Source organism: Scomber scombrus, chromosome 20, assembly GCF_963691925.1.
Source record: "Scomber scombrus chromosome 20, fScoSco1.1, whole genome shotgun sequence".
Lineage (NCBI taxonomy): Eukaryota > Metazoa > Chordata > Actinopteri > Scombriformes > Scombridae > Scomber > Scomber scombrus.
Genome location: NC_084989.1, coordinates 8,295,830 through 8,320,077, shown reverse-complemented (window position 1 = coordinate 8,320,077; position 24,248 = coordinate 8,295,830). Strand labels below are relative to the sequence as shown.

General features: G+C 39.4%; 1 protein-coding gene across 1 annotated transcript in view; it reads right to left on the bottom strand.

The window, feature by feature from the left end:
• Nucleotides 1–3,202: 3,202 nt before the first annotated feature.
• ntng1a (netrin g1a) overlaps nt 3,203–24,248 on the bottom strand; it is a 92,456-nt gene continuing 71,410 nt past the window's right edge. Inside the window, exons 4-8 of the mRNA XM_062441711.1 lie at nt 21,229–21,255; nt 17,185–17,229; nt 14,394–14,561; nt 10,437–10,571; nt 3,203–3,462 (exon numbers count right to left, since the gene is read on the bottom strand). Of these exons, the coding sequence (XP_062297695.1) occupies nt 3,203–3,462; nt 10,437–10,571; nt 14,394–14,561; nt 17,185–17,229; nt 21,229–21,255 (635 nt within the window). The remainder of the gene's footprint in view (nt 3,463–10,436; nt 10,572–14,393; nt 14,562–17,184; nt 17,230–21,228; nt 21,256–24,248) is intronic.

The following is a 24,248-nucleotide window of genomic DNA, read 5'->3' as shown; positions in this document are numbered from 1 at the left end:
ATTCTCCACACAGCATGGTGCATTGACACCTGGGCTGAACACATGGTTAAAATTAGGGCCACTGTAGGGGACCTTGACAAACAAGTGACTTTGACAGAATTTATCAGGGCGTCCCCAGAGTCAGACACTTTTCACACACAACAATGCTAAAAGAAAGAAAGAGTTTTGTTTTAGTTAGTTAGTTAATAAGCAGTTATTTCCCATTTTAAACTGTGATAAATGGGAATTAAATTGAATGCCGCTATTGTTGCAAATTGTTAAATTGATCATGTGGTTATCTGTTATTACTGTATATGTATAGTCAATGCATATCAGCAATTGTTATTTCTTAAGAATTTTGAATAGTTTAGAATTATAGAAGCAGGAATCATATTAAATAAAGTATAAAGAAAGTTTTTATAAAGAAACCCCAACAATCAGTGCCACACTTTGAAGCCAGTCACTTGTGGAGTTAAAGAGGGTTTTATATTTTCATTTCAGTTAAGGCACTGCAGCTCTCTCAAGATTTCTGAAAATATGAAGTTTTGAATTAAATTTGTTGTTGTGATTTGGATGTGATTTGGTGGCTCTGGATCAGATCCAAACAAGAAAATAAGATATCAGAATCCATTAATTTGGCTTATAAAAGACAATATGTCAGGAAACAGAAGTCAGCTCTTCCATCTTGCTGTCTCGTTATATTGCTTTCATCACAATAAAAAGCTTAAATGAAAAACTACATAGTTTGTGAAGGTGGGATGTGTTTACATCCCAGATCAGGTTTCCTGTCTAAGCTATTTTTTGTGAAACTAAGAAATAATAAAACTGAACTCTATTTGGAATCTCAGTTGCTTAATATTGTCTTACTGATTATTATCCTTTTGATGCATTAGCATATCAATCAGAGGTCCAAAGTTCTTTAACTTCCCTGAGTCAAAATTTTGAAAAAACAAAAGGAGGGTGTGTTTAGCCAGAGCTGCGGTTTGAATATTTCAGTTTATGGATGAACTGTCGAGTGTCTGACAAGAGCCACTATATAAACTTTGAACACTGGCTCTCCGGGAGACATCGATACTTGTAAATATTTAATTCAGTGCCTCCGACAATGCATGCCACTGAAACAAATCTTTACCAGATTGAATTCGAGATAAATAGCGCGGAAATATCACCAAAGCTGATACACAGATTTTTATGCCATCGTTTTGTCAGGGTGGCCTTGTTGGCCTCCTGTTCCACAGATTGCATATTAGTTTATCCAACGTGTCAGCACTTCCTAAACACCACCCGAAATGTCTGAGCACACTATACGTGCAGTTGTAAATAAGATTAGGACACAGTATGTAAAGGCACTGTGTAAAGTACCTGGAGTGTTTTTTTATAGAAGCCCTAAACTAAGATTTCTACTGGTTTACGTGTATCTTAGCGTTATAGAGAGCCGACTATAATAGAGAGACACTTTTGAGATGTTACAAATAGGATTGTAGTGCAGTGAATTGCTAAAATCAATAAAGAATACATAAGTAGTCCTGCAGAAAGTTGGATGTATCAGAATTAGTATTTATAGTAAACAAAAAAAGCTTCATGATATATTTCTAAACCATTAAAAACTGAATTTTTTTGGATAATGGTTTTCTGTATATCCTATTATTACAATTAGAAAAACACTTCACAGAAGCAGCTAAAAGATTAAATTGATTAGATTTACACAGTATAACTAGCCAACATTTCTTAATGTGCCTGTGATCAACAAATCAGCAACACAGTTTAAGTTTGAAACTTTTATTCACTTAAATTCTCAAGTGTTAAAGCAAAACATTTATAATGTCCTTTGGTGGGATTTTATTACACTTTATTAATACTGTATATGTAAACTGATATTCTTTGATGCCAGCACGTTGCCAATACAAAGGAAAATCAGCTGCACAACTAAAAGTATTATTAACAACTAAAATATGTGAATGAAAGAAATGGAAAAAATAAAAGAAAACCATAAACAATCGCTTTTGCATTTGGATGTCATAAATAGATAAAGGTTGCCTTTTTTCAATCACAGTTCGGCAAAGATACAAAAGGACTACATGTCTCTTTTTTTTTGTTTGCTCTGTTGAGAAAAAAACTTGCAAATACACTGATGGATTTCTATGCACGTCTCATCTGCTCGGGTGAAAACTATCCTCTGACCATGATCGTAGAGAGCGTGGTGGCTCAAAAATAGAAAAGAATCAGACAGCTTTTAATTGGAGTATCTTTTTGGAGGAGATGTAAAGAGAGGGAGGGAGGGAGGGATGGGGCAGGCTTCTTACACATGTGCATCACTAACATCGGACAAAAAAATCTTTCAACCGACAAGGGTTACAGAGTAACGTTCACAAAAGCACAGGTCAGTGGCAGCATGGCGAGGGGATCGGAGGGAAGGGGGAGGATGAACAGGAGGGAGGATGAGATAGAGCTCGAAGGAGAGACAGAAAGCTAGAGAGGAATCGACATGGGCCAAGGGTTTTTGCGTCACAAAGTGGCAGTCCGGACAGATTTCCTTCTATCCACAATGCACTGACAGCAAAGAATGCTTCCTGTGTTTTTCTCCTCTTTTTGTTTGTCGTGGTACTGAAGTATATGGTTATGTTTCAGAGGCCAGTCTTTGCCATTCAGCGGGGACAGTTTCTTTGAGATTTCTTCTGCGTCAGTCCAGCCAACATTAACTCACAGAAGCATCCCGGGGGGAGGGGGGATCGGCGGGCCTCTATCGGCTCGTGCGAGAGCTGATTGGTTGCAGCTGTTGTTGCCGTGGCAATAAGAGAGGAAGTGAACGAGTCTGTCATCTTCAGTTCTCCCTTCTCAAACTGGAAGGAGCTCAAGTACCTGGTATGGCTTAGAGGGGGGACGGGGTCTCATTGTTCTTTGCTCATTTTATTCTTATTAGGCAAACGCTCTGTTACTCTTTTTTTTAAATAATATCTGGCATCTTTAGAAGTATATGTTTTTTTTATTTTTATATATTCTTTGAAATTAAATGAAAAGTTTTTGCACTCATTTGTCTGGCACATTCCCTTTATCGTCAGCGCGAGTGTCCATTGAGCCTGGCGGCGGAGAAGCTCGTACAGTACAGTCCAGAAAGCTCATGGTTGTTCTTGTTTTTAATGGTTGTTGATTATTTGAAAGGAGGATGGGGAGGTGGGGTCGAGGCGGCGGGTAGTGTATCTCTCCCACCAGGTCATGGGTCTCTTTAGAGCACAGCGGGCCAGCAGGAGGCCTCTCTCAGCAGCGCCGAGCCCAGCAGCAGCAGCAGCAGCAGCAGCCCGGCGGAGGACGGAGGCATCATGGAGGACTGGCCTGAATTGGCGCCCCCGCACCCCCCCAGCTCCGACTCGCAGCGGGCCTTCTCGCACAGCAGACCCGTGTAGGCTGAGGGACAGGTGCAGCGGACGTTGTTAACACACACCCCACCATTTTGGCAGCGCAGGAGTTCGTTGTCACACACCCGGGCTGTGATGGAGGCAATATGAAGACAAGAAGAGAGAGTGAGACTCAAACACTCAAGAGGTTTTTGGGTGACACTTTACTTGAATTGTGCTGTGATGCTTCAAAAACACATTATAATAGTGCTTATCATCAAACACCAGAAAATGTAATATAATTTAATGATTGACTCAGTGCCCCATTAGGATTGGATGAAACTAAAATGATCAATGTGGGGAAAAAGTGAATACAGTTATCACAGAAGTTCACAGTATCCGTCAAGTAAAGTGTTACCACATTTTACTCCACATTAACATCATCAGAAATCTTCAATGTTTCATCATAAAACATACTACAGTTACAGAAATATAATACATATTAATACCATGTATTTCATGATAGGGTCAGCAGCATATTTAAAATAGGCAAAGTCTGGTTAAGTTGGGTTAGTAATGTTAGTGTAAATTGTAAGTAATAGCACACTTGTTAAAGCCACTCTGTTTTGAATTTAACTTTGGCACCCCCAGTGGTGACATTAAAAAATACACTTATTTTCATTTAGTCTTATTTTTATACAAAGAAAAATGTAATCCATCAGAATAATTTTGAAGATGGGGGTGATAACAAAAAATATTTACACAAAGAGGTTTCAACGCACTCTTATTATACCTAGTTTCCTGCTTGAAGGTGCTGACAAGTGCTGAAAATCTTTAAACATCACTTGAGAATTAAATACCACCTTATATATTATATATTCACATATTTATAGTGAGCAGATTTTTCCTCATTAAATAAAATTAAATTTTTCATAAATTAAATTTATGAAAAATTTAAACTTTCACATCCTCCCATAATAATGTTGACATGCAATTGCACCTTATGGCACCTGGAATTGAAGATTCTGAAGTTTCCATACAAGCTAAAAATTAACACAACATTTAATGATTTTCTGTATCTATAAAGTATCAAGTCTCTCTTTTTGGACACCTGGCAACTACACCAGTTTCATCTCATCTTTTGCATGTGAACAGAATCATTCTGTAATATGAACAAAATCCCTTTTAATCATCTTAATTTCTTTGATAACAAAGCTGATTGAACCCTCATCCCATCAGCTGCGTTACTGCACCAAAATCCACACTTTCCTCAAAGCCTGTAAAGGCTTTCCCCCAAACAGCACCGACTTTAGACAAACTGAACGTCAAGTGAAAATTGGTGTATATTTAGAGCTGGGACACCGAGGCCACTCTATTCCCAGTGGAGGCAAGCTGTCAAGCAAGCTGGAGGCAAACAAAGCAGCGCCGCACAGACTAATAAACCAACAGAGACAAATAAACAGTGATAAACACAGGGGCCACTTCTGCCCATTTCAGTCCTTTATGGGAGTGGAAAACAATGTGGTGAGCAATCTATGAACTCTATGGGACATAAATATCACAATAACAAATATCAAGCCTCTCTCCTAATACTCAGGATTGGAAGCATGCTGTCTCCCAGGAATAGCCAAACAGGGCTTTGATGGGAGGCTTGTTAAGAAACATTGACTCTGCGAATCCTATTTGTGCCACATCTGTTTTACTGGAGAAAGGGAGCTACTGTTTGGCTCAGTGAGTTTTGCTTCTGGCCGCAGCTCACCAATTACAATGCACAACTAGATCCAAAAAAGACATCTGGACTCTGTCTTTTTTCCCCCCCGTCAAGTGACATATCAATTTCGTGACCAAACCAACTCAAGAAACTGAACTAATGAGTCAATAAATAGAACTACAACGTTGAGTTTCTGTCTTCGGATAGCCTTTGTTCACCTGGATTTCTCCTTAAGATGAGGCAACAGCTAAAATTGGTAATAAGAAATATCCCCCCCCCCCCCCCCGAGGTGAGGGAGGAGGAAGAGCAATCAAGTGTATTAATTAAAGAATCATGTTTTTCCCTGAGAGGCCTTGATACCATCAGGACACAGGAGAGACTCCTCTAATTAGACAATGACCTTTCATCTTGTCCATCTTATCCCCCTCCCCACTTTCAGAAAAAAATGTTTAAATGTCATTAAATTTTTGAAATAACGTGCAAGGGGAAATCAGCTCAAGGTCAACTAGTTCCAAAAGTCTAGACTGTGAGTGACACTGGAAGCCCTTCTTGAGCATTGTTTGGTACAAAAATGACAGCAGTTTTTAGATAACTACTGCACCTCAACGTAAGAGCCTGGAAATAATAATGGCAGCATATTTCATTTTCACCATGGTCAGGATGACAGTTCCCTTTTGGAAGACAGCAAAGCAAATAGAAACATGGAAGATTTGGATAAGTTGATGGCAAAAGCCCAAAATAACATCACGCTTATTTGTTGATGCAAGATGTGAATCAATGGTATATTGTTAGGTGATGCCAGAAGTAAGAAACCTTGTATAAATATTTTTTCCAATTATCTCCGAAGTCAAGTTGGTTGGATTGTGTAAATTCAGGCGCGTAGTTTAGAAAAAAACTCTCCAATATGAGTCCAGTTTCCAACAAGAGCATTCATCCAGTAAATATGAATTCAGCTAACTTGGTTTAAGGATATTATGTAGGATAACATTAGCAATGTGGGATAACTGTCTGCTAATAGCTATTTTCAGCAGCATGGATGTTCTCTTCAGGCCTTGAATTAGAGCTGCTTCACTTTCTTCCTGAAACTAGGCTACCACCAAAAGCAGCAACACATGAATGGAGTAAAAAATGTCTTCTTTTCTCTAAAGAACCCAAAAGAGAGACAATTTGAGCAGCAGCTGAGATTTTTAAAGGAATGGATCATCTGAAAATGTAGAATTTTAATTAACCGTTGGCTGCCATCTGGTTTCAAAGCGTAGCTACTGTAGCTGAGCGGGCAGGTACACACCTACCTATTTTCAAATGACCATTTAATTACTGCCTGATTTCAACATTTTAAGGTGAACAAGTCCACAATAATTCTGCAGTCCAGTTGACTTTAAAGGGACGTTCAGGTAATGGCCGACCCCTGAAGGCAAAGTGCTCAAGCCCAAAATTAAACAGAGACATTGATTTTTAAAAAAGAAGCGTTAATAACCCGTTTTTATCAACAACATACAGTTGGGCCAATGAGATTGCAGGTAACAATAACAGCATATAGGGTATTAAATGGGATGAATTGACCCTCATACTACTTGTTTGGTGTTCCAGGTAAGGTTTGGAAAACAACTGTGAGAGTGCTGCTATATCTTAATATCATCATGGAGTTATTGTGGTAACCGGAGAGTCATCCACAAATAAAAACAAAAACAAAAACAAATACAAGAAAAATGCACAGTTCTACAGATCAATGAAAACTGTAGGAAAAATTACATTGAGAGCTCTGCACCTTTATCTCCTTCTAGTCTCTCACATTAACCATTTCTCGGCATGCAAACAGATCCGGCACAGTCAGTAAATGACAAGATTTGTTGCGTTTGCTTTTGATATGAGAGATAATATTTAGAGAGGGGACCTATGAACTAGGTGTGCCTGTCTGAGACTGTGATGTGTTTGATGAGAGATTTCAGTTTTAATTGCATTTTTCAGTCTGCATGCAGATAGAGTCTTGCTTATGCACATAAATACTGCAGCACTGGGGAAGCTATGGAAGGTCGAGAACTGGAAAGTTTTCAAACTATTTCAGTCGTGCAATAAATCAGTAGTATAAGCTCCTTGGGCCGGCATTATTTCAGGTGTTATGTTGCATTTGCTGTGGTCAATATAAGAATTCTTTACCCTAAAATAGCTCTGTGTGTTTTGGGGCCCATTTGCTGTTAACATTATGTTCCTAATTCCTGAGGGAAACTGTCTTTCCTCCACCTACTAAAACATCAACACTAATACATAAAGAAATTCATAGCAGTGGCAGTTATACTAATGTCTCTGCTGTAGCCTCAATAGACCAGAATGAAGAGCAGTTGTGGGTTTCATCTTTGCAGATTGTCAGTAGAGTTATAACATTCAGAGCAATCCTTGACCAAATATAACACTACATCTTTGTTTTCCCCTTGCTTGAAGGGATTCTGGGAAATGTAGGAAAACATACTAATTGAAATAACAGTAGATTAAGCAGAGCGGTAAAACTAACACAGTAGATTATAAATTAATTTAAAAAATAATGTACATGTAAATAAAAGTTATAATGGCATGGATTTATGTTTTGAAGCTTTTAAAATATCACAGTTGGAAGACTGAAAGTTTGAGGACATTTAAATATTAGATATTTTTAATCAATGCATCATAGCTAATCTGACAAATGAAACTACTGATCCATGCTGTGCTCTCTTTCACTGATATGACTACCCATCTGTTTGACTTGGTCTTGCTTAAAAACAAGAATAACTTTCACTTTCTTATTTACATTTAATTACTGGTTGTTGTATAACTCAGCATTGTATTTCACTAAGTAATGCCCGGGGTTCTGCATATGCATGCATCATAAGATGTCATGGGGTGTGAGCCATAACAGTCTATGCCTTCACAGTTACCTTTTGTGCAGAAACAGATGTGCAAAGCTGACAGTGTGTATTCACACTATACACGCTGAATATATTAATCAAAAACAGTCCATTTTAATGAACATCCATCTGTGTCAGGATCTGCTAAAATAAACTGATTATTCCTTTTTCCACTGAATTTAAATGATAATGCACCAGAAGCAGCTTTTATTTGCATGTTGCAGTCTAACCAATGCCAGATAGGTTTGTGATGGTATTTTTTTTTCTGATGATGTGGTGTCAAGCTTGATGTTTAAAGTTCAAATCATCCATCTGATTTATATTGTTATTTTGTTATTTTGTTCAATGCATTTCAGAAGTTATTTCTGTTGTTTTCTAATGTACACTATGATGAACCCCTACACCTGCCTCATTTACCTCTTCATAAGCTCCATCACACATCATAAGGCAGCATTGCATTCTGGTATATTGAGAGAAGAATTTCCTGCAACTCATTTGCAATTTTAGATCATTGGCAACATCAATGGACACTTGATCAACAATAAACTAATTGCAGTTTGGTAAATGATAATAGAAATATGTCAATGTGATATGACAACAGCTATTTCATACAGTTTTAAGAGGAGCTTTAGCTTGAAACATGTCACTTAATCATATTTGTATTCTAAGCTGACAACGCCTGCACAATTATCTGAGCAGATATATATTTACTTTTATATTCAATTACACTGGCTCCTAAATTACACTAATTTTACAAATAGCTGTTTCATCTTATAAAGTCTGGTTATGTTTAGTACAGATTTTAGATCACCATTGAGATTATAATTGTCCTTACTGTCAATATCATACAAAAGGTGTTGGAGGTTTACATTTTTATTCTTCCAAGATAATACCATTCTTTTGTGCCAATGACAAAGTGATTCTTCCTCTTTACATTCTTCTTGCTATAGTTCAAGATAAAAGTGCTCATTTTTCCTCAACAGAAGCTCTCTCATTGTTATTCCTGCACATAATGAAAGGCTACCTCCCAAGTTTTTAATAATTCATCACAAAAAGAGATAAAGCCTTAATTGATCTTATGTTATGCAAGTTTGTATTGTGCAGTTATTTGGGCTGTGTCTGGCTTTCGTATTCACATTGAGACGCCCCTGATTGGCATTCAATCGACCACTTGCTGACATCCTTCATGATGATATTGCACTCCGCTTACACAGGTCATCACCTTACATGCACAGGAAGAAATAGAGGACTCGAAATTAATCCCTCAAAATCATGTCATCTTACAATGTGGAGGCACCTTATTTAGGGCACCTTTGTTAGCCAGGACAGAGATTAATGTTGAGCTACAGAAAGAAGGCAAACAGATGTCACTTTCTTGGAAAAAGGTCTATAATTCTGAGGTAAGTTAGTCACAATTACCAACAATGCTACAGCAGGTGGGACATAGGTGGTCAAATGCCAATTAGAAGGAATTATCTCTGGCAATCAAGTTATGTGAGGTTTGTCAACTAGGAAGCTCCATTCCAAGCGTATTTGTCAAAATGCATTTATTTAAAAAGGTTAAATGATATGTTAATAGGAATCATCATTACATAAATAGGTATAACCTGTTAATTGACATGTATAACCAGTGTTTACAATGGTGATTCTGTTACTTCAAAGTTCTGTCTGTAAATCAATAAAAGTCCTTTATCAAGAGCTGTTACTTTATTCCGTCTGCCTCCTGCAGGTTTGTCACTGAAGTTTGACTTGAAAGAAAACAATGAAAAATTGGTGACATTTGAAAAAAATGACTACACATGGCATGCATCGCAAATTGGCCAGGGGGAAATATAAACAGTAGACAGTAATAAATGGGCTGAAGCTCAAAATGACCTGCATTCTCCTTTAAAAATGTTGGTGTTGGATGACATTGCCCTGTTGTGGACTGGCAAAGGGGGGTGACAGGATACTCAAACAGATCACAGGCAGCCTGTCAAGCAGTCAATATTGACTCAGCTGTTGTATTGTTGGTGTGTGACATGGCTGAATAACTTAGCTACTGAGCCGCATGCATCCTGACATGCTATTGCCCCCCCCCCCTTCCCATTTGAGCCATATATCGCACCTGCATTGCTAACAAAGCCACAGCAAGTGTAAAATGCAGGTTCAGTTAGTGAATCAAATGGTGTAGTATATTGGGTTAGCTCATGTAGTGGGTTAGGTCTGTGTTTGTCAAGGCAGCTGGGCAGTCCTGCGCATGTGCAGCACATTGTTCCAGCCAAGCTCAGAAGTCACAGAGAGAGAAAAGAAATTGAGAGATAGAGAGAGAGAGAGAGAGAGAGAGAGAGAGAGAGAGAGAGGGAGAGAGAGAGAGAGAGAGAGAGAGAGAGAGAGAGAGAGAGAGAGAGAGAGAGAGGGAGAGAGAGAGAGAGAGAGAGAGAGAGAGAGAGAAAGAGAGAGAGAGAGAGAGAGAGAGAGAGAGAGAGAGCTGAGGGGGTGGGGGGGGTGGAGAACAGTTGGGAGCTGCGTGGGAAGGGTTGTGGTTCTACTTACATTTGCAGCGATCGTCCCACAAATAGCCGGGTAGACACTCCTGACACTTAGGCCCTGTTGTGCCCTCCTTACATATACAAAATCCTGTGCCATTACAGCGATCACTGACTGAGCCAAAGGGATTACAATTACACTCTGGAAAAACAAGACACACATACACACACAAGCTGGAGACAGGGTGGTGCTTTGACTTCCCGGCACACTTGTAGGATTTTCACAGCGTGGACCACAGTCCTCGAGCTCAATTATAAACTCAACCGCATTGTAACTTTAAACTCGGTAAAAAAAATGTGGATTGATTTAAAGACTCATACAGAAATTAATGCTACCATTTCAACTGTAATGGAGACAGAATGAGAAAAGAATGAAGCTGACTCTAGATACATGAACACTTTGTATTCATTACAGCATATTTGTAATTAATATCAAATTTACTTTACTGTTCTACAGATACACAATGTGCAATGAGCAAATATGCAAAGCATTATCATTAGCTTTAATTTAAGATGGACAAAGTGGGATAAACTGCATATGTGTTTCTATAATCTGATTTATACAGGTATAGATAGAAAATGATGGAAAGAGGAGATGGAAAGTGACAGTAATAAGCAGGATTCAGATGGATAATGGCATGAAACAAATATAAGGAATGAATGTTAACATTTTAGAAGAATGAGTTTGGTACATTGAAATGGGCATTGTTGAAATATGTTCTTTAATTCTCTCTCATTTCCAAATGTATATAACTATTATTAATTTAAACTTATAATTTTTTTATGGCCTCGTTGCCAAATGCCTCTTCACCAGCAGACAATGTTCTTTAGCCATGATTAAATGTTACTATAAAAAAACTTAGTCTGTAAAAAAAAACAACCTGTCAAGTAGTGTCCTATGCTCAACTGACCTTCCAGCTTTCCACAGCGACTGGAGCACTCTGCAGTCAGAGTGACACCTATTTTGACAGTCCCTGACCATCACATTGCACCTTCTGTGGCCGTGCCTGCTGCCCGTGGCTGCACCCGAGTGACATCCAGGGGTCAGGCAAGAGGAGAGAGGTGACGGCAAGTGACAAACGGGGGGGTCGGTAAAAGAGAAGCAGGGTGATGGTGAGCTTGGCACTAGGTAGCGCCTCACTGACTCTTAACGCCTTGTGACGGGTTTCAGCTGCTACTCCTGAGGCCATTTCATGTATATGACATATGCACTTGCGTGGCACCTCTGGCTGGCAGTGTGACTTCCCTGCGACATTTCTCTCAGAACTCTTGTTGCTTGTCAGACTCCCCCCTCAGGACTAGCAAATGCACCTGGCACTGAGCACTGTGAATTCACTCTCCACATGCTAGTTAAAGAATCCAATAGGGAACCAAACTGTTGCCTTAGGAACTATGTGAAATGCAATTTTCACACATTCTTACACATAAGAAAAACAGATGATGCAGTGTATGGACGCCTGCGTAAAGGTCATGGACAAAATAAAAGAAACACCAGATGAAAATGGCCTTTAACTTTGACATCACAACTTCAAAAGCAGCACTGTCTTCACAGGCAAGTGACACTAAATTGAATACCAATTAGCAGACTGTCAGCTTTAAACATTTCTCACAGTGACTTATTTTATGTGTCAGTTTTTAGAGAGGCATGATAAAGCTAAGGAGACTGCCCACTGGTATGAAGGTGCATTATACTGAAACCCCAATACTTCGAACAACGTCCCATTGGAGCAAAAGCCCATTAGTCCGTCAGCCTGTTAATCCAAAAAACAGACGTCCATTGCTGTGAAAATACACACTCTGGAGTTGGAGTTCACTGACTACCGGCCTTATATTTCCCAGACTCCATTAAGATACTTCTCAATTTAACACATAATGTAAACTTATAAATCCTAAAGAAAAACTATTCATTGCAACCAATATGTTACTTAAACAGCTCTTATGTGAACTAAGTTAAATAAACTAAAGTAAGATGTGCAATGTTACTGTCTGACATCTCCAAACACTAGTCAGCATGTCTGTGAAGTTTTTAAGTATAATTCTATATATTTTTATGTTATTTTATTAGAGTTCTGCTTTGTGAGACATGACACCAAATTTATCACTGAATGAATTGTGAAAAGTGAACATTATTAATTAACATAAATAAATAATAAAACATGCATGTTTTTACTATGTAGTTTGGCCTGTGTACCAAAGAGTGATTAGAAAAAGTATTCTAATTATATTTGTGACGTTAATATTGTCATGTTGTGAAATTACTTTATTAAAGTAAAAGTCCTGTCACAGTAAACATTTTTATCAATTAAATATGCTTAAATTGTTAAATGTAATGGAGCCGAGCATACCGGTAAGCATCTACTCCTTCTAAAAGATCATTAATTATTTCTTATGACTCATAAACAGACGTGAACACATTTGGTAAACATTACACATAATTCAGTATTAATTTTAGCTCCATGTAAACTGAATAAGCGTTTCTACTGAGTTCTACTGAGTGAAACATGACACCATTTTTAGCAGGAGACGTCAGTAATAAAAGACTCTTTTATCAGGTAATACAAATTATGAGTGTCTAATAACCAATAATGATGCACTACCATTGTTTATGGTTAGTCATTCTGATTATTTTGCCCTTAACATTGTAGTTTGGCATGCTTGTTAAAAAGTAATTATGTTTTATGTTGTGACAACACTGTGGTTATGGTCTGGTTAAGTTTAGGCACACAAATCACTTGGTAAAGGTAAGGTAGAGATCGTGGTTTGGGTTAAAATTATCATTTGCATGTCAAAATACACCAAGATATTAAGGGGAAAAAACTCTAAGGAGAGTGTGTATTTTCAGGGAAACTGGCTTTCATGGCAGTGGGCTTTTTGTTTTTGGGATAACGGGTCATTGGGCTTTCGGTCCACTAGCTTTTTGATAATATGATAATAGTGGTAATAATGTGCCATTGGACTTAAGGCTTGCTAAATAGTAAAACTACATCTGTTTGGCTCACAAATGATGCTGCTAACATTTTGTGACAATATGCTTTTCACTTCCTTCAATCAAACCGCTCTCACCTCTGTAGCTAAGGCTGGCTATCTTAGCTCCAAAACAGCTACACTAGGTTTTTGGATGTATTAAACAAAAAATATATCATGTTAATTCATGAGCTTTAGAGGTAAGAGGTTACCTTTGGACAGAGCTAGGCTAGTCATTTCCTAGTTTAGTCTTTGTGCTAAGCTAAACTAACAGGCTGCTGGTTGTAGCTTCATATTTACTGTACTGAAATGAGAAGGTGAATATATGCATATTTCCCAAAATGTCAAAATATTTGTTGAACATGGTGAAGTTTTGTGTAAAATAATGACAAAAGTTTACGAAAACTGCATTGGTTAAGTGGAAAAATGAAGATACACACAATTGGCTGTTTTGACTGTGAAACATTGGCCTGTTTGTGATATTTTAGGTGTTTCTATTATTTTGTGCAAAGTCTTTATTGTTTAATATCTATTATTGACTCAGGTAATTCAGTAATTTACACATACAAGCTTTAAATCAATATCTGGCTCAGTGTATGCCTCTTAAAAACAAGCTGACAGCTAGACATCAAATGTAACATACTGCATTAGCCAAATATCAGTCTACAGAAATCCATACCATACCTGAAAGAATGACTCAAAGCACGTCAACATCAAGTTACGGTGTATCTGACTAAAGCTAAATGACTAGCATCCTCCATGACACTCATTCTGACAGGGAGGTTAATGAGTGACACCGTTGTGCAGAAGCAGAAGAAGCAAAAGAGGAAGATGTAGAGACCACAGAAAGACATGGAGACAAGGAGGGGGGTACAGATGATGAGGCCGTGGGGGATGAAAGATGACACTTTCTCTGGTGACAAGTCAAACACATGAAGTGAGGTGAGGAGATAGTCTGTGTGAAAGCAGGGTGGCAATGACAGGGGGGAAGGGGACTAACCTATGCACACATTTTCATCGTCCAGTTCTGCCGAGGCATTGCGGTAGTATCCCAGCTTGCACAGCTGGCAGTGCTGCCCCCTAGTGTTGTGCTTACAGCTCAGGCAAATGACGGTGTTTAGCAGTTCGATGTAGCTGCATCGGTTGGAGTGGCCGAAGCATTCGCAGTCTTGTAAAGAGGGAGAACGTGTGAAGGTGAGAGAAAAGAGAAAGAAAAATATAGAGAAAGAAAGAGAAAGAGAGAGACGCAGCAGGGAGTGTTGGAATTGCTGCTGTTGCTGCGAGCGCTACGGCGGTGGGGTTAGCAAGAATTTGACAGAGGCGCCATGGCATGCGAGGTTAAGAATGGAGAGACTGCGTTATGGAGAAGGAGAAAGAGATGTTTGGGGAAGTGATGAGAGGGAGGGTAGTTCATGATTAGTCTGGCATGGGCACAGCCAGAGTTAGAAAAAAGACATCACATAAAAAAAGCACGGCATTAGTAGGACTCGGAGAGGTCACATCACTTCAAGCACACCACAACACGAGGCGAGGGAGGCTCTGTTATGATGGCACAGAGACACGGTCACATTGGAAACACCACACAGCGTTAGGCAGGTCAAACCATGAATGGGATGGATCTTTCAACCCAGGGAATGGACTTTTGAAATTGTTGTCTAATTGATCTCTTGATGTTGGCTGATTTGATCTGAAGTAACGGGATAAGAGGATGAGATGAAGCTTTTAATGGCACAACCCTTTATAATGAATTGCATGAGAATTTCTAAATATGAGAAACACCTAACTCATCCAGTATTTCTGAAGTAGCTGGGTAGGTAGGTTTGTAGAATTACAGAGTTACAACCTAACATTGAGATTATGCAAAATCTCATTCTGCAGTCTATGATACTCACTGGCAGCCCTGCGCTAAGAAGTGCAGCCTCAGCTCAGCTCTCTCCGAATGAAGATCAGTCTGCCATGCTGAGTGACCACTGACACCATGTGTCACAGTGCAGACAGATGTGACCCTTAAGCCTCACTGGCAGCCGCTTGGACAGAAAGCCCACTCAGAGATCCAGAATTGGGGGTGGCGAATGGGGCTTTCGTCCAAGGGATTGTGGTTATTAAGGATCTGTATTGAGGTCAGGTCTCTCTGTCCACTCACTAACCACCCAACAAAGCTTGGAAATGAAGAAGCAGCAGTCTAGTCCACTCTACCTTTCACCTAAAGTGGTAAGTCTTGTCCAAGTGTAAGATAAGATCTTCTACATTAGATGGCTCACTCTCACAGACATACTCTCAGAAGACAAATAATCTCCCCTTTTCAGAAATGGGCTACAGTCATAAATCATGCAGGCATGGGGAATAAAAAGTCTTGAGTCTCGGAAACACGTTTCCCAAAAATAGTTGTAGTCTCACCCACTTTATTTGCAGTGAAAAAGATATGATTCCAAGGGACTTTTATAGTGTTTAGAAACGATTCAATAGACAAATGAATCTTCAATGTGCCCTGTACAGTAAAACCCATCAGTCCAGCACTGAGCTGGATATATGGAGACAGAGTGCCCTAACATGGGTGCTGCAGGGTTAGGGAGCTTACAGTTAAACAGAAACATCAGTTCATACAGTAAGGAGGCTTGGGTGTCATCTGGGGGTCAATGTATGAATACCAGAGCTCCTACCTCGCTTGCTGTTTGCAATGTGGACAGAAGGGGCAGTGGACAATGCAACTTGAGGAGCTACTAGACAAATTAAAAGAAGAAAGAAACAAAAAAAACATGATATTGCAAGTAAACATAAAACATGTAATGTCAGAGAATTAAAAATACTGAGCATCAGGCTTAATAATAAATGTAACAGTAAAAAAGAAAGAAACATACGCAATAATAATGAATGATGGCATTGGGAAATAAGGAGTGACATTGCCAAGTGAAGTTGGCTGCATGTAGCAGCATCTGTTACAAATGCCTTAGATGCTGAACAATTCAAATATTATGGTCCTTCTTTTATGCTTCATTTCATTAACAAGTGCTTTGTATAATTCAAAGGCCCCTGTGTATGTTTCCCAAGACAGAAACTACCCCCTGACAAACTATTCTCCACCTCGATGGAGGCCAGCCAAGAATTTTCACCCTATAAATTTGTGCACAGGAGCGTGGGTAAGGAAACTGGCTAGCGGTGAACACATCAATCCCTCGATTCCTTTCCGGTCATAAAACAAACAGTGGGAAAAAGAAATAATAGGCCCAGCCTCTGCCATTGTACTGGGAGACATAAGCCCTCGACACATACGCTTGGCTGCAGTCATGGAAACACAGAAATGAGTGGTTGTGTGCTAGTTGTTTGCGATGTGGCTGTACATCACATCTGCGCAATGGATTAAGCTGAGATGAGCCTAACATTGATCTGCATAAAACCACTGTGAAGCCTCTCTTGCTTTTCTTCCTGATGCGCTAAGATAGGACTGAGAATCCCTGTAAGCTTTATGGCTAATAAGAGTAGAGTGTGTTTATAAATGTACAGTGCACACATTGTTTGAGAGGATAATGCACAGCACTCCAGCACGTTGCAACATGAGTGTCCCATGAGTCCTCAAGCCCCCACTGAGGAGCCAGAAACCTTTATAATGAGCAAAAGACAAGCAAACTGAGGATGTGTTTTTTGGTTTGTCAAAAAGTTACCAAGCCTCAGAAGGGGTAAGATACTACAAATAAGTGCTTTTATCTACCAAAGAATCTTTTTTTTTGTTTCTACACCCCGAGTTCAATGAATCTGTGAAAAAAAATAGCTGTTGCATAATCTTAGATGCCTACCTTCTTTTCGGTTAGCGACACCTAGAGATGAGACATTCGGCCGAACTGCGTGCAATTGAGAGAAACCAGGAGTTATTCATGTGCACTTGTGTGATGCGGTTTACAGATAGTCTAGAGTGGGGACTACGTGGTAGTGGACACACACAACTGGAAACACGAACATGTCCAGCATGACTTAAATCAGTAAATCAGGAAACAGCAAATACAATGGGGCAGGGCTGACATGGACGAGCAAAAGAGAATGCATCCAAAGACCCATTAAGGACATTGGAGAGACGTTGTATGTAATTTGTGTGACTTCCATGGACTTGCTGTGTATGCACATGTTCATGGCAATGGTAATGATGGGTGAAGAACTGAACAAAAAAAAAAAAAAGATAAAACCCTTGAACTTAGAATTTGAGTCATGGTTTATGCAGGCAAGTCTCAACTATGTATAGCAAATTAAGACGTTAGGGGGGCATTTTGTTTAATTCATCACATTGACTATGTAATCAATATCTAATTACAGTGTATTTCTGGTGGAGGAATAACAATGAATAAATAATGGCAGGTGTTGGGACTTGGAATGACGGACTGCTGTGGGTAGCATAACCTCATAATTACATACAAGTCGGTATTTCCGTGTCAGGGAAATACTTTGCGGTTGGAAATGGAGAGGCCTCAAGCAAAGGGACGAATACGGATACGTTTCCTCATCATGCCCCTTCATCTCTTCACTTGATCTTTCTGTCCTTTTGCTATTGACTCCATGAATCATGCAATCTTGGGTAATTAACATCCAGTGGTGTCTTGGCACGAAGCCTATTACCCTAACTACGTGTGAATAGAGAATATGACTGCTATTCATGGGGCCAAATCATTTTAGAAATGTATTTTACACATAGGCTAAATTATTTCTAACTTTTTTTTTTTTTTTTTTTTTTTACTGCATTGGAATTAAATAATACATTAGCATTGAGCTTGTCTACTCACTGTGACAATCACTTCTAAACCCCCCTAGCGTTGCCATTCATTGATTTCAAAACAGCTTGAACAAAAGACTATCATGCGGAATCTCGTATCTCATCCTTTTCTTTCATTTTTTATCCCGCCAAAAATGTTTCACAACTGATCCAGTGTGGGGATTCTGGCATCGGTGCTGACTGCTGCGTCTCCAGTGGGTTTAAATCACTTGAGTCAGTAGTTGAGAGGCTCTTTGAAAATGACAGATTAACAAATAAAGAGCGTAAGAGAAAAAAGGGGGGCACCACATCTCCTCTTAAAAACTGTGAAGTGCTCGTTCAGTCTTGTTTTTATCTACATGCATTCATATCTGTTCTTTTTATTAAGCTTTTTGTGCTGAAGCTGTTTCCCTCAAAATAAAGTGACTCGCGAGGACATGAACAATTAAATCATGACGACAGGACAAAATATGCACTATTTGATATGAAAATAAAACACACATGAGCAAACCACGCTGCTTGTATCCGGAACGTCTAATTGATAAAGTGAGTTCATTTTTAATTATTCTGTGTTGCCAATTGATTGGATGTAATACACATCTGGGTGCCATTAATTATTTTGTTATGGGGAATATTCAGGTATGGCGAGCTAAATGAGTGCTGACGGATTTTAATCAATGCCATACCCATAATGAAATGCAATCTTGCAGAGCCAGAATTGTTTTTTAAAATATTAATTTCACTTTAATGGTCCGCATTAGGCAATTCTGCCTGGCTTAATAAACTTGAAATAGAATTGAGAAAAGTCAATAAGGAATTCAATTACCTTCAAACAACAACATGAAAAGTGCAGTGCTCTCTTATTTTCCCCCTCAAGATTAGCATTGCTTCTAGTCCGTTTAACAACCTCAAGGACATCCTAACCTTTTTTTTGTTTTTTGGCCACTCTATTCTTACTCTATCTATGGCGTAAATGTTAACTTAGTTTCTTTTTGTATTGAAAACAGCCTCATCTCTTCTGTGTGTTTTCATAGAAGTGAGTGTTTCGGTTTTTTTGTGTTATGCCAGTTCTGTGGGAAGCTGCTGTCTGTGCTGCTACGAGACAGCTACCCGTGAGAACTCTAAATCCCTTTGGGCCAATCTGGATGAGAAGTGAAGACTTTGGTTTTTCTGAGTGTCCTTTCTACATCACCCACCCACCCCCTTCCCCAACACACTCACACACACACAACCACACACTTATCAGCATGCACACTCTCCCCGTAAAGCATTTGAGGGCAGCCTTTGGACATGGTCTGGCCTGGCATTTGGATGGGACGGAAAGGACTGATGTGCAGCAGTGAATATGTACAGTATGTATATAGAACATATATGAAGAGCATGCTCTCACACACACACATACATACATACATTTAGCTCAAGTCAGGCCATGCATGAAGTTAATTTCTAAGGTGTGAGGAAGTGGTGAGGGAGGCAAGCAGTGGAAAATCGGGAGGATTGCTTGGTTTTCTTGGCCACATGTCCATTTCTGACTCTGACATCGCATTAGACTTTACAGCCAGTGTTCACTTTCTGTGCAATCTACCCCTCTAAACCCTGATTAAAAACCACCTTGGAACAATCTGTTTCCACCCTGTGGCTCTCACAACATGTTTTGGGAAACTTGCCCAAAGGTCAACTCGGCTCGTAAATGATGAAAACAAGACGAGTGTGCATGTGTCCCTTAGCAAAACTTGGCTTGGGTCTTGAGTGGAAAGTAAGCCACTAGCTTTATATTGAAAATCTGCACTTAATACTCAGTGATAAACAGATCTTGAGCTAAATAATAGGTAATCTGTTATTATCTAGGTGAATCTTTATTAGTGACAAAAAGGTACAATTGAGCCTCCAGCAAGAGGCTCAATTGTACCTTAAATTACACACACAAGTCATTTCATCAGGTTAAAATGAGCAATTTATGACAAGTTTGTGCAGTTAAAACAGTTTGTTGAATCTAATATGGAAAGCTTATATGTAGAAACTAGTGAAAAATGTAAAATGTTCCTGTGTGAGGCTCATTGTTTAAAACTACAGTAGCAGATAACACAGTCTACATAAACTATACCAACATCATAATGTGTCCTCTTGTTTTAATCAAAATTAAATATACAATATATAAATCCATGAAAGCCACCAGAAGCGTCCTACAACTAAAGGTCAGTCTTCATATTTTAAATGAAGCTAGTGGACTTCTTTCACTCTTTCCAGTGCCAAAGTGTTAAAGGCCAACCACACTGCAGCTACATAAGACTTGGGCATCTGCTGTGTGTATCATCACTTTACAAATATGTCAATAATTTGGGGCAATTTATCCAAAACATGCATGTCTCTTTAACCCAGGTAGTTTATGTAGGTCTAGGATCAGATAGCGAAGAGGCATTTTGATAACCAATCTGCTGCTCTGGGTACAGAAGAAGCTCACTAAGAACAAAGCAATGAGAAAAAAGATAAAAAAGACTGTATAATGTTGAGCCAGGCTCTGAATGCACTTTGACTTGTTCAATACAGTCCTATGGTTCCTGCATCACATGGCCTTCCAGGCAGCGGTAACCTGAGACATGGCACCTCTCTTCTTCCTCCTCCTCCTGAGGGGCTACTGGTTGACAAAGATAATACCAGCTGAGGCCCTTGCGGTTTATATTAAAATGACCTCCTGTGACATTATACTGGCAGAAAGGTCTTGGCACTTTAATAAAGTCTAGATGCTATTTATTTATAATGCATGGAAGGAGAAGGAAAAAAAACAAACAAATGACATTCGGCATGCAGAGCCAGGCAAGTGTTATCTGGTTGAGTTGAGCCTGGATATAATAAATTAATATGCCTACGTCATGACAGTATTGCTTTAAGCTATTGCTCATCTTTCCCCCTCCCTGCCTAAAAAAGGTTTATCAAGAATTTGGTGAGTAATCCTTTGTAGGAAAATCGATTGGAATCAGAAATGAACACTTGGCACCAAGTGGATGTTCAGAGTTGTGTGGTGAAGAGTGACACAATAAAGGCAATAGGCAAAGCAAAGCATCAAGCATTCACTGTAGTTCCTTTGTGACTTTTTACTTACTAACTGGACCAATGTTATTGGGAATACCTGCAAGAGAAGAAGAGAGAAAGAACAAGTTAAATCAAAGCAGAAAACTGACTTACATGCATTTAAAATTTAAAACAGGCTTTAGACAACAAATGCAACATTTCACCATGAGATTAGGTGTATAATGTTAGTCCTGTCATCCTCCCTTGCATTTGATTGCGTCCCCACCCAGCATATTATGATTCACCTTGATGAAAAGCTAAACAGGAAAAGCAATGCTGGAGTTTTCCAAGATGTGAAAGTGTCATCTGTTGCATGTTTAGCATCACTGTTCTTTGGTTTCTTCTGGTTTCCTCTATTATTTATGCTTTGATGTCCCTGTGGTTGGTACTGCCAGAGAAGGTTATTACTTCCCTCCCCTCTCTCACATCCCAAAATGTACCAAAACCACTGGAAAAAAAAAAATTCTGTGGACACAACATGCTCACAGACTGTTGAGATTTGAGTTATTTTAAAGTTTAAAAGTTGCCCACTGTTATCAGACGCTGCTCAGCATGTCAGTTTTTCAAAAATATGTCTTGTCAAAGGCACATAAGACAAAATTCTCATGCACACAGGCACACAATCACACACACAACACATCAAATGGCATTATATAGCAAACTCTGCCTCTGACGCTGAAGGAAGACATGTCTTATCCTGCTGTCTGCCTGTCCGTCCCTCCATCAAGCAATCCCTTGTGCCAGACAGCAACTGAGCAGATAATACAGTCTGTCTCATCCCCATGGTGACCAGATCTCTCCCACACCAGGACACTAGCTGGCTATGGATGTGAGGGGATTGAGACGTTCACAGGCTTCTCGCACCGATCATTTCGCCATCTGAAGCGACCGCCGTCATCTTGGTTAGGGTATTAATTCGGTCTGTAAGTGACGCACAAGTTCATATCTGTGGCAGATTCAGACGTCATCAAGCGCAGGCAACGCTAGCGAGCACTTTGCCATTTTTTCTCTATTTGAATCCATATTCTTCAAAGACACGTGAACACACCGGCGGTGTATTTTTGGACAGCACTGGCTTCAGAGGAATGCTTTGCTTTCAGGACATCAACGCCAACTCCGCTTTTTCTAATCATCCGTTTGAACGGAGGCCCTCCCTACTATTTGTTCTACCCCCTGCCCTCAATAAGGCAGTCTGCCCATAAAAACAAACACACCCCCCTCTTGCCGTGGGAAGGGGAAGCATGCTGGGCAATAGGAGAAATCAGCCCACGTAAACTAGAGAAGAAATTAAATAAAAAGGGTGTTTTCTTCCTTTCAAGCTCGCATTGCTCTCCTCATCCGCTCGCCGCCACACCTAAAGCGGAGGAAGCTGAGGAGGCAAGGAGGCATCTGTGCAGGATTTTTGAGCGAGGCCTTTCATCTAAATGGAGCCGTCACAAAATATCTCCAAGTGCTCAGGGGATTTCCAGAGCGTGTGCGCATGTTTGTGTACGTGGACTTTGATCAAACTCCTGTCATTCAGTCACTCTCTCTCTCTCTGATCTCTACCTGCCAGATGTATTTAAGAGCCAAACGTGTGACCTGTCTGAGAGTTGTGAAGTGCAGGAGGCAATGCTGACACACTGTACGGAGGCGGAGCGTCATAGATGTCAAACATCGAGAGGGTGGGCAGATGTTAACCAAGAGACAGGAAGGACGAGCGCGAGGAAGATCTGAACCACCTTAATCACCATGTACAGTTTGACTTAGCAGCATTGGTTTTAAAATAAATACAGATTTAAAAACTTGTAGCGCCTTTATTGAAACAAAGTGCTTCATAATAATAATAAAAGTACATTAACAGGGAAATAAAATGATGTGTCCAATGATAATAATAAAAAATAATGATACCACTGCATGAGAAATGAATCAATATGAAGTTTATGTGCCTTTATGAGAAATAATAACAGAAATAATGTTTTGCTGATAGATCTCAACCTATTCTCCAACTCCATCATGTCATATCATGGCATGGTTTGAAGTTATTCATTACTAATGTGAGAAACTGTGTGATGGGCATCTTTTTTGTGCATTAGCATTCATACATCCCGCCTGTAGTGATTGATTATGGATAGTTGAAGGATAATGCCAATATTTGTTAAAATGACAATATGTATTCTATAGCTGAAGCATGAACTCAGCACCAAATATTGATTTGATTGAGCTTTTTGGTGTTTACTGAACTCAATCTGAAAGCACTTTACTTTGAGTGCCTAAAAAACTTGCACATTACTGCATATTTTCACTGAAACTAATACTACTGATATGAACAAGCCATTATGCAGGCATGCTTGCGTGGAATCTGATTAAATGTGTCATTTTAATTAATTTAGATAAATGATTTCAGCTAATGACAGGAGCTGATGACATGTACAGGGAGCTGTAAATACACATGCATGTACAGTCCTGGAGCCAAACATGCATTATATGAGGTTGTTCCAGTCCAGTTATGGCTGTGTAACTGAACAACCCTTAAAAAAAAAAGAAAAAAAATAGTAATGCTGTACTAAAAAAGGCCTGGTTAAGTAGCTGACAGTGCAATAATATACAGGCCCTATCTACATCTAGTCTGGAAGCTTAGCAGTGGACCCACTACATTAAATGTAGAGGGATATAAATATAAAACCAGAGAGAGAGACAGAAAGAGAAAGACTTGCTCATGTTAGTGTGTGTCACCAAATTGGAAGTTCACAGTCAGAGCAGAGAGAATAAGAAGGCTCTTTCTAACAGTGTTTACACAGAGACTCCTATTTACTGCCAACTGTATGTGACTGCTGTTTGCCTTCAGCTAAAAGATGAAAAACAAAATCACAAGTGATAAAAACCCATCACACCATTCACAATGATGTGGGCTGCAGTGTTATGAATAAGACATGGAACAATGTACTTATTCTAATTACACATTATAAAACAGTTGTTGCATGTAATTGACTCATGATGTGTTAATCTACTTATATTTATGACGCCTTACAGTTGTGTGACACACGCCTGTGCGGTCATGATGTGAATGTG